General features: G+C 48.5%; 4 protein-coding genes across 4 annotated transcripts in view; 2 read left to right on the top strand and 2 right to left on the bottom strand.

The window, feature by feature from the left end:
• Positions 1 to 8372, top strand: part of LOC117587387 (myb-like protein AA) — a 45088-nt gene extending 36716 nt beyond the window's left edge. Inside the window, exons 9-10 of the mRNA XM_034278041.1 lie at positions 638 to 934; positions 7812 to 8372. Coding sequence (XP_034133932.1) covers positions 638 to 934; positions 7812 to 8216 — 702 coding nt within the window. The 3' untranslated portion in view covers positions 8217 to 8372. The remainder of the gene's footprint in view (positions 1 to 637; positions 935 to 7811) is intronic.
• LOC117587388 (spermine oxidase) lies at positions 2845 to 4497 on the top strand. The gene has a single exon (XM_034278042.1). It carries the CDS (start codon positions 2936 to 2938, stop codon positions 4394 to 4396), a length of 1461 nt encoding a protein of 486 aa, XP_034133933.1. The 5' UTR covers positions 2845 to 2935; the 3' UTR covers positions 4397 to 4497.
• Positions 5810 to 7281, bottom strand: LOC117587389 (spermine oxidase-like). The gene has a single exon (XM_034278043.1). It carries the CDS (start codon positions 7274 to 7276, stop codon positions 5861 to 5863), a length of 1416 nt encoding a protein of 471 aa, XP_034133934.1. The 5' UTR covers positions 7277 to 7281; the 3' UTR covers positions 5810 to 5860.
• An 837-nt stretch (positions 8373 to 9209) lies between the features above and the next one.
• LOC117587386 (adenosine deaminase 2) lies at positions 9210 to 10913 on the bottom strand. Its single transcript, XM_034278040.1, has 2 exons — positions 9896 to 10913; positions 9210 to 9842 (listed from the first exon to the last, which is right to left on the bottom strand). Exons 1-2 carry the CDS (start codon positions 10889 to 10891, stop codon positions 9246 to 9248), a joined length of 1593 nt encoding a protein of 530 aa, XP_034133931.1. The 5' UTR covers positions 10892 to 10913; the 3' UTR covers positions 9210 to 9245.
• Positions 10914 to 11199: the final 286 nt, after the last annotated feature.

Consider the following 11199-nt stretch of genomic DNA (forward strand, 5'->3'; position numbering starts at 1 on the left):
TATTTTAGCCAGAAAACAGCAAAAGATTTATTGATTTCACCGATAAAAGTGGATTATTTTAATTACTTGCTTGCAGAAAAATAAAGCGTCGAAAGTGCAGCTTTGCAGTCTTTGGTCACACTTTGCCATTAAGCCAACAAGCTTTGGTCACACTTCAGTTGAGCTAAAGAAATATCGATATATCGCTTATTTGAATTTGAATTTACTGAAAGTTTAGCCCTAAAATGTATAAACTTTTATCCCCCTAATTGACAGGATATCCCACTGTCGGTTATTCCCATTGCAAAACGGACAGACGGACGGACAGATTCTTGTTGCTGTGTTTTTGTGCAGTTTATTGGCTTTTGCCTTTTAGCCGCCTTTTAGTTTTAATTAAAAAGCACATTGCATTAAAACGTCAATTTGCAGATGCAGCTTGCAGTTGCAAATGCCAAACGGAGGCAAAATTAAAAGTCAAATGCTGCTTCGATGTCAGAAACAATTTAGCACCAACGCCCCCCTCGTCCTCTCGGCCAGCAAGGAGAAATCCTGTGCAGGAGCAGGCCTTTGGACACTGATTTCGTACACTCACATCTTTAATCCGATTTTTTTTCATTCATTCTTTTGTTCTTTCTCTCTCCGTTTTTCGGTGTCTCAGGTCGAGCTGTTGTGTCCCTTAAATGCTGTCGATCCAATTAACTACGTACAACAGCGTGTCCTGGCCAGACAGTGGCAACAGCAGCAGGACGATGATGATGACGGCGACAGCGAGGATGACTATGAGTATGAGCAGGAACACTCAGAGCAGCCCAAGGAGCAGCTGCAGAGTGCACAGTTATGGGATACCGTAGCATTGGAACCAATCGATCAGGAATTCCTGCAATCACATCAGAAACAAATTGACAATAAATTCATTGCCGTCGAATGGATACTGAAATGTGAATGCAGCAAGAATGTAAGTATCGGGCACAGAGATGGTATGGGCTGGGATTGGGGTAAAAGGTGGAGCTACCGCTGGGACTTTGACTTGGGTGTCCATGCCCCGTTTTCGTATACCTCTGCCCCTCAGCAGCCATATTCGCATTCCATTTGAGGCAATCATTCGGTTGTGTCCATACTTCGACAGTCATTTCAGCTTTTCTCTCCTTTTCTCCCTTTACCCTGTGTTCCTGTTTCTCCTTCTCTATCGCTTTAGCAGCAGATGCTTTCGAAAATTGCTTTCACTTGTCATTTTAATCGCATCTTTTGTTGTTGTTAACGTTCTGTAAGCGCTCTGGCTCCTCTCTTGTTATAACACAGATGCACACCCCTTGAAGTGCAGAAGGTTTTGGGGTGTATTAGGCTGAAAAGGAAGCTGTTCAATGAGGTACATATAGCTTATTTATTGCTTCATATACCAACCAATATCTTAGCTGGAAATCTCCCAGTGCACATTTCTTCAATGGGTGTATCCGCAGTCGTTGCTCCTTCAATCTCATTGGGCTCAACTCTAGTTATTTTCCCATTCTATGCACAAAAATGTTTTTGTTTTCCGCAAAAACGAAAAAAAATTATTGCTGCAATTTTTTGTTTGCGTCTGCGAAGGGAAACAAAGGGCAGGAGGCAGCAGCTTGGATGGGTGGACCTGTGGGTCCATTCACAGTGGTTAGGTGGTTTGGCGGCACGGCACCCAGCTGTCTGTTGTGTTTTCCCATTATTTCGGCGTATTCATCTTGAATGCGAATGCTTTAGCTGGCGAGTGCGCTCTGCAATTGCAATGATTGGATTTTTATGAATACATTCATCAAAGGCAGTGGGGCTCTCCTCTCACTCGTACGGCTGCCGCAGTGGCAGTAGCTTTTGGTAGTGGAACAGCCAGAACAGAACATTTTGTTGCATGCGTTACGAATGAATGTACAGCATACGAATGGATGTAGTCGATTCTCCATTGTGAGTGTGTGGCGTAGTGGAGTGAATCTGTGCGATTGTTTTCGGCTTTTGCCTAAAGTGAAGCATTTGTTTTGCAATTGCTAAGCTCTGAATGGGATTTTGTTGCAATGAAGTTCGAATTCAACAACAGATTGATATCCTAATCGGTAAAAATCCGAAATTTAAAAATTCCTGAGGCAACTTTTTCCTTTGTAAATAATTCCTAACATTTTCTACGCCTAAATTATTAAAAATCATAAATAAATCTCCCGATTTGCTGGAATATTAAAATACACAAACAAATAAAAGAAACATTTGAAATGACATACCAAATAACGCCAGAAAAGACACAGCCAAAAACTCTCATGTCAAAACGTAACGGAGCGTCGCGCACTTGGCTTAAGAGCGAGAGTAACTTAAGAGAGAGAGAGAGAGTCGGCCGTTGCTTTGGTCTCTTATTTATTAGTTTTTGCGCTTGTTGCTGCCGGCTCATATTGCAGGCCGATAAAAACTGCTGATAACTTAATTGTACTCCTAACAATTGCTGTGTGGGTTTTTATTGTATGAACTTAACACGAGTTTCACGAAAAATGAAACCTACGATAATCGGCAAGTTTGATCTTATCGCAGCAGCGTCGAATAAGCAGAGGCGAGCGCCAGAGATAGCTGAATCAATAGAAACAGACAGATGAGCAGAAAGCGAGAGAGAGAGAGAGAGAAAGAGAGCAGCTTGAGTTTCATAAAAGAAGGGTGGGTAATGCTAGCATGCGCTCTCTCTAGGAATTATTGCTTGATATATATCAGCGTGTTTCGTGAGAGTTCTCTAAGCAAATGACTCACCCGAAATAAATACACCTTGCGAGAGAGAATGGAAACGTGGAAGAGAGGGAGAGCGGGAACTATCCGTCACCGTGTGAAAGTGAGCAAACTAAATTTGGTCGCCAGCCGCTGGCAGAGTTTTTATTAAAGTCGCGAACATTGGACAACGCAGAACTGGTGGTGTGTGCCCACGAAGCCAACAATAACTACATCCCACTCCACAAACGAGATGAGTGCCTCCTCCCTTCGAATGCTCAGCAAAACCAAACAAACCGCCCGCATCGTCATTGTGGGTGCTGGTTCAGCGGGCATAGCGGCAGCCACGCGCCTGCTGGAGCAGGGCTTTCGGAACGTGCTGCTGCTCGAGGCAGAGGACCGCATCGGCGGACGCGTTCACACGATTCCATTCGCGGATAATGTTGTGGACTTGGGTGCACAGTGGTGTCACGGCGAACAGGGCAACGTGGTGTACCAGAAGGTGATGGACCAGAAGCTGCTGGAGGTGACGGAGCCCCACTACGAGAACTTCAAGTGCGTGCGCTCCAACGGGGAGGTGCTGCCCGAGACGATCGCGGATCAGCTAAAGAAAATCGCCTTCGACTCCATTCCAGAGCGACAGACCGACTTGGGGGCCTACGAGGGCTCCCTGGGCGACTACCTGAACATGAAGTACTGGCAAGAGGTGGCCAAGCTGCCGCCCATCGATCGCAACATTGCCGAGGAGTTCCTCGAAGTGTTCCACAAATTTGAGGCATCTGTGGAGGCCGCGGATCATCTCTACGAAGTGTCGGGCCGCGGACACCTGGAGTACTGGCTGTGTGACGGTGAACTGCTGCTCAACTGGCGGGACAAGGGCTACAAGCAGTTCCTCAGAGTTCTAATGAAAGTAAAGGACGATCAACCTGAGGATTTGGGCATACTCAAGGGTCACGTGCTGCTCAACAAACGCATTGCGGAGATCAATTGGCAGGGCGTCGATGAGCTGACGATTCGCTGCTGGAATGGTGAGATTATCACAGCGGATCACATCATCTGCACCGTCTCCCTGGGAGTGCTGAAGGAGCAGCACAAACAGCTCTTTGTGCCCGCCCTCCCAGCGCCAAAGGTGCGTGCCATTGACGGCCTGAAGCTGGGAACGGTGGACAAGTTCTTCCTGGAGTTTGCTGCTCCGCCCCTGCCCGAGGACTGGCCCGGCTTCAACTGTCTCTGGCTGCAGGAGGATCTGGAGGAGCTGCGCGACTCGGAGCTCTTCTGGCTGGAGAGCGTCTTTGGTTTCTATCCCGTCTCGCACCAGCCGCGCATTCTACAGGGTTGGATCATTGGAGCGCATGCACGCCACATGGAGACCCTCACGGAGGAGAAAGTTCTCAAGGGTTTGCTCTGGCTCTTCCACAAATTCCTGCCCTTCAATGTGCCCCAGCCTAAGCGCTTCCTGCGCACCCAGTGGCATGCGAATCCCAACTTCCGCGGCAGCTACACCTTCCGCTCCACCTACACGGAGGAGCTGCGCACGGGCGCCTGGGATCTGGAGTCGCCGCTGCTGGATGTCGGCGGTCGGCCGCGACTGCAGTTCGCCGGCGAGGCCACCCACAAGCATTACTACTCCACCGTGCATGGAGCCGTGGAGACGGGCTGGCGCGAGGCGGAGCGTCTAAATTTTTACTACAGGCAAAGGATGTCGCAGCTGTGAGTGGTGAAATGTGTGCTATAGAATTAGGGAGAAATTTGAAAGGTATTCCGATGTTTAAAGTTACATAAATTCAACCAGAATACAGACTTTGATAAGATAAACCTGGATCGATTATCGCATTTATTGGACTACTTAGAGCACGGTTTCTGCTTTAAAATTTCAACAGTTTCAGTGGAAAACTTTTGCGTATCACAACATTTGAGCTAGCAGCAGCAGAGGAGGCAAAGAGGGAAGAGGCGGAGCGAGGCCAAATAAAAGCCAAACCATGTTGACCAACTCATTTGCAGCGAGTGGGGGAGCCAAACAACATTGTAATTGCGCCTGTTTTTCGGGTGCCATTTACAAACACTCACTCAGTAGTCGGCATCCCCGACGATGGGCGGTGCCTCCGCCTGTAGGGTCTGCTCACACATGCAAAAGTTCAGATTACGAGAGCAATACGTATGGAAAGCAGAAATCAGTTTAGCACATATCTGAATGCAAGGCAAGGGAACAAAAAAACTCAGGGCGAAAGGGCGGACCAGCAGCCCAGGCATGGGCCACAGAAACCACAACAATCGTACGTAGAGCAGAGGCAAGGACTAGCAGGAACATTGGCCGATGCGATTGTGCTGCAAAATGCTGCTCCACCAACAATTGCCGAGCAGTAGCAGCAGCAGCAGGCAGCACTTTGGTTTTGGTTCATGTTGAAAATTCAAATTTATGCCAAACCGGGGCCAGAACATTCCTAAATTTCTGTGCTCTGATGTGACTCTTGCTGCTGGCTGCCCATTTGGGTCCTTACACCCATTCAAGTTCGGTCCGTCCGACTTTGTTTGTTTGTTTGCATGTCGCCCTGGTCTTTGGTCCGTGGTCCCTGATAGTCGTAGTCAACGCCTCTGTGTCCCATCCCCGCCCAGCCGCCGCAGTCCAATTGCATATGCGACTTTGTCGCCCTTCCAGCTGAAGGAATCTACAAAAAACTGGCTCTCCTCTACAAGTTGGCCACAGCTGCTGCAGCTTTGTGTCTGCCTCCCCATGTGCCTGTCGGTTAATGCGCTGCAGCAGCGACAGTCGTTGGCATCGGCTTTGGTGTCTAGCCAGCCGGATACGTGTTTTTTAGCTCCCCAGCCGCGTGCTCTCTGTCCTGACTCCCCGAGTGACAATGCTAAACAAGTCTTTGTTTGACCAAAGGACACACACATTCACCTGGCCCAAAGAGTCACATCGTCCCACTGCTCCTCCTACTGTTTTGCCCCTGTTATGGTCCAGTTAATGGTTGTTATGACTGGCAAAGTATTTCTTTGTGTTTGCTTAAGGGAATAGGAATGGAAAAGGGAATGGCTATGGTAATGTGAATGGATACAGAGGTAAAGATGAAAACGCATTTGCCTCAATTGCCCGACTAACTTATTGTACCCTCCAAAGCCATTATTCGATTAGCAAAGTTTCAGTTCATATTCAAAGACATTTCCCCAGCCATGTTCAAGCTCTAACTTTGTAAAATTCATTCAGGCGATCCGCCTCACGCCAGCCCGTCTCTGTGGCACCATGCACCGTGCTGAAGTGCTTCCTGCTGGTCGCCTCACCCGCGAATTGCAGTCGAGGGCGGCCGGAGACAGTCGCCAGTGGGAACTGCAGGTCCCAGCGACCCGTGCGCAGCTCATCCGCGTACGTGGGTTGATAACTATAACTGCCACGGAAGTTGGGATTGGAGTGCCACTGGGTGCGCAGAAAGCGCTTCGGATGGGCCACATCGAAGGGCAAGAACTTACGGAAGAGCCAGAGCAAGCCCTCGATCACTTTCTCCTCCGTGAGAGTCTCCATGTGGCGTGCACTCGATCCAATGATCCAGCCCTCTATCAGCCTCGGTTGATGAGCAACTCGATGAAAGCCGCATATTCCCTCCAGCCAAAAGTGTTCGGTGCCACGCAGCTCCTGCAGATCGGCCTCCAGCCAGAGGCAGCTGAAGTTCAGCATTTTCTCCGGCATTGGCTGCTCGGCAAACTCCAGCAGGAACTTGTCCACTGTGCCCAATCGAAGTCCTTCGATGGCGCGAACCTTTGCCGCTGGTAGGGCGGGTACAAAGAGCTGTTTGTGCTGCTCCTTCAGCACTCCCAGGGAGACGGTGCAGATGATGTGATCCGCTGTGATAATCTCACCATTCCAACAGCGAATCTGGAGCTCTTCGGTGCCCTGCCAGTTGATCTCCGCAATGCGTTTGTTGAGCAGCACGTGACCCTTGAGTGTGCCCAAATCCTCATGCTGATCCTGCTGGACATTCATCAGCACTCGGAGGAACTGCCTGAAGCCCTTGTCCCGCCAGTTCAGATTGTGATCGCCCTCGCACTCGTCAAAGGTCAAAAAGTTTTGCGGCGACAGCTCGAAGAGATGATCGCAGGCTTCAGAGCTGCAGAATATTTTCTTGATGCAGTCCAGGGCCTCCTTGGCCACGGTGCGATCCATGTTGGGGAAGTTCTGCCAGTACTTCTGGGTGAGGTAATCACCCACGGACCCCTCGTAGTCAGCATCAGTAATTGTGGTGGAGGTGTCCATGAAGTTCTGCAGCGCCTTGGCTTGATCCTCTCCAAGCGTGTCCTTGTTTGAGCGAACAAAGTGCATGGCAGAATCGCCGGACCTTTCCAGCAGATCCAAATCCTTTACCCGCTGGTACACCACATTGCCCTGCTCCCCATGACACCACTGTGCACCCAGATCGATGACATTATCCGCAAAGGGAATCGTGTGTATGCGTCCCCCAATGCGGTCCTCCGCCTCGAGCAGCTGCACATGCCGAAAGCCCTGCTCCAGCAGGCGCGTGGCAGCCGCAATGCCCGATGCACCAGCTCCAATGATCACAATGCGAGCTGTGTGCTTGTTTTTGCTCCAAGTGGCAGTCATGTTTGCTGAGGGACAGCTGGGGTGTGCTGCTTTTTATGCTGCCCATTTTGTAGGGCTTATCTTTTTGCGGTTATTTGGCATTGGCATTGACCATGGCCCATTCTGGCTGGTGCCATTTTCTGGGGGTACTTTATGGCTTATCGGTTAAGAATTAACTGCATAAAAAATATATATAAATATATACATTTGAATTTGAACGAACGTTCTGCTAGTTCTTGTTTTTGTCTTTGTCTGTCTTTATCTAGCTCTTTGTTTGTGGTTGTCTTATCTGCACTGCTCCCAAGGTTTTAACTGGAAAACAGTGCAAAATAATCTAAATATATAAATAAACCTTCCCCATAAGCCACAACTATTAATAGTAAAATGATTGAAACCCCTGAAATTTACATCCAGAGGCCACAAATTATTTCATAATTGTATTTTACCATAATTATTATGCGCCAAAAATGCAATGAAATGACTCTTAAATATGCAGAAATTTCTATTCCAATTTAACGCACATTTTTGCTCGCTTATTTCATGTCTCATTACGCAGCATTGCAATGGTGACAGCGGCAACATCAGCAGCAACATGCCCCATGACAACATGTCCAACACGAATAAATATGGTTATAACAATTACAAAAACCATATTAATGAGGGCCAACAGAAACCAGGGACGAGGCAGCGGCAGCGGCAGCGGCAGCGACAAAACCACGAAAATAATGTCCAGCCAAACGAGCAAACCCAAAACAACGAGGAGGATGCGGCCAACATGGATATGGACCACAACGAAATAGACAATTCGTCCTCGGAACAACAGCCGGACATAATACCCTATCCATTGAGCGTGGGCGAAACCAGTTGGAAGACCGCAAAAATGCGACAAAAGCAGCAAAAGCAACAGGAACAAGAGCAGCATCAGTCACACCAGCAGCAACATTGGCAACATTACACATAGCCCCAACATAAAACTCATTTGCGATAGAGGAAAAGTAGAGCAGGCAAGGCGAGGGATCAGAAATATCTGATTAAAGTGGAGTAGGAACGGGATCAGCAGATTGTAGGGGCTAGGGCAGAGTAGAGTTTAAGATTTGTACAGCATAGCGATACATAAAAACAAAAGACCATTCCCAAAGGATGGATGGAAGGATGGAAGGATGGAAGGATGGTTGGAGTGTAAAGAGTGGAGGTACGGTAAGGGTGATGCAAGTTATACTTAGGATTTGAACATATCGAGGCCGTAAGTTTAGGTATGTCAATGGAAGATTAGGGTTAAAGGAAAACCGAAGCAACGTCAAGCAAGCAAACACAAGTCAAATATTTCCAAATATTTTTGCAAGCAAAAAATAAGAAGCAACAAATTGAAGAGCATTCCCCCCTAAAATAATACTTATAATAAAAGTAATAATGCCAGCATACTTATACACATAATTAGTAATATTAAATTAAAACAAATAAAAAGAAAACACCCTAAATAAATGTATTGTAAATGGCTTTGAACTCCCTTTGCAAGAGAAGCGTATTTTGGTCTAAGTTGCCGTCAGAGGAGGGAGGGTCAAACGCTCTGCAAGGCAGCTGCTAATTTGTGTGCATTCAAGTTGTAACTGTTAACTGTGCTATACTTATACTCACTTGTATTCGAATCTTATACGTATAAGACTCACTGCTTGATGGGTACGCTGGATGGAAGGGGGGCTTTAACAATGAATTTAGATGGCTACAATAAATGAATGTAAATGAATCAACTAATGAATACATATCCCCAGCCTGATTTAAGCAGCTTATCAACACCCACACCCACACACACACACACACACACACACCCATAGCCATATCAATTGTACGAAATATCGATGTAAGTTTCAGGACTAAAGTCAAACCTCTTGGCTGGCATTCTCAGAGCTGAGCAAATAAAAAAAAAAAAAGAGCAGAATTATACACATCAAATAAATGCGAGAAATTTAATGAAAACAAAAAAAAACCAAAACTACTTTGAATTTTTGATGACATCATCGATCCATTTGTTCCACAGTTTCTGCCACTTGCTGTACGCCTCCCGCTGCTCCTTGCCCTTGAGGGCGCTGTACTTGATCGAGTTGAGGGCCAGGCACTTGAGGAAACGCAGATCCGCCTGCATTGGGGCTATGCCTAGGAAGGCAAAGTAAAAGTCATGCGACAGGGGCGCCACACGCCAGAAGGATGGATCGTCAGAGGAGATAACAATCGGCACATTGGCAGCTATCATTAGAGCCGCTGGATGATTGCGATAGTCAACGCCCAGCTGCAGCACTTGGTTGGACACTGGGCACACTTCAACGGCAATGTCGAGCAGGCGGCAAAGCTCCATGGACAGCGGGTGCTTGGTCAGGGCATAGCCATGGCCAATCCGCTTCGTGCCCAGCAATATGGCATCGATCAGATTCTCATCGATGGGTGAGCCAAACCAGTTGGTCTCGCCCGCATGGAAGTAAAAGTTAATGTGCTCCGGCATCGTCAGCAGCGGCTCCACGAAGTCATTGAGCGGGCGGCCCAGCTCCTCCTGGCCCACCAGATCAAAGCCAATCATAAAGTTGGGGAATTCTTTCTGCGGAAAATAATTAAAAGTGGATATCCCGGAACTCGCTGCAGACAACTTACATTCAATTCCACTGCCGTTTTGACATATTCCTCCACCACTTTGGGCTCCACACCACGCAGCGGGGCGTATATGAGTTTAGAGCCAATGAAATCTGGATGCGAGGCTTTGAAGCGTTCCATTTCGGCTTGGTAGATGGCCACCGTATCCCTGGTGGTCAGCATCTCGCCACCAATGCAGTAGAGCGGCGGCAGCAAGGATCTCAGCTCGAGATATTGCACCCCATCCTCGTATAACTCCTGCAGGGCATTGTAGTAGTAATCGCCCCACACGGGCGCATAGCAGAGGAGTCCATCGAGCAGTATGAAGATGCCCATGAAGTGTGTCCACGCCTCGTTGTTCGACTTGAAATTCGAGAAGGGATACATGCTGAAGCGCCGCTGCAAATACTTTCGGACATTCTCCTCGCCGCGTCGCTGCCGAAACTCCTCCATTGGCTCCCAGTTGCAGGGCTCCAGGGTCTCAATGGTGGGTTTCTCCAGCGAAAAGCGAAAGGCAATCGCCCTGCAGCCCTCATCCGTGGTGCAGATCCACAGGTGCTCGCGGTACGTCAACTCAATGAGGTACTCCGTGCTGCACAGTGCCGTATCATGGGCATGCAACACGCCGCCTTTGGGCATTTTCTTGAGCAGCTGAAAGATCGGCGACTTCCTAATGTGTTTGAGGGTCTGAAAGATGTGCTGCCCCGGCGAGAACTTGGATGGATCGAGCAGTCCTCGCTTTATTTCCTCCTTCTTCACGCGCATAATGACAGCGTTGGCCGCCTGCTCCTTTTCGCTTAGTCTGATGCGTTGGCCCATGCAAATCATTTGCTCCACTCTGGACACAGCCTTGCGCAGAATCTTATAGGCCGCGGGCGTTGTCTTGCGCAGGCTGCGACTCATGGACACCGTCGTGTGGGCGATCTTGTCGCAGTCCGTGGTGGCATGGCGCAGCGGCATCAACCGCGCTGACAGCCGCCCCCTCCATGGTGCCAGGCGTGGCAGATACTTGGACATGAATCATAGAATTTTAGCATAGAATTTGGAGTTCCAATCTGTGTTTTAGATCTACTCTCAGTTTATTTACTAAACTCACACGAAATGTGTCAGTGTCAGGTGTCGAATGTGTCAATGGGCCAGGCCAAGCCGCACATTTCTTGGCGCCTCAAATCCGCTGCCATTCGTTGCGCGGCACACGGAATGGCGACCAACGCATTTCCGGCACGCCATTCCGCAGCTACACTTCGCGGCTTTTATTAGTAATTTATGGCTGAAGCTCTACTCCTGCCTGGTCGCTGGTTTTTTATGCATTCCCCTTTGACACC

The sequence above is a fragment of the Drosophila guanche genome, unplaced genomic scaffold (assembly GCF_900245975.1).
Source record: "Drosophila guanche unplaced genomic scaffold, DGUA_6, whole genome shotgun sequence".
Taxonomy (NCBI): domain Eukaryota; kingdom Metazoa; phylum Arthropoda; class Insecta; order Diptera; family Drosophilidae; genus Drosophila; species Drosophila guanche.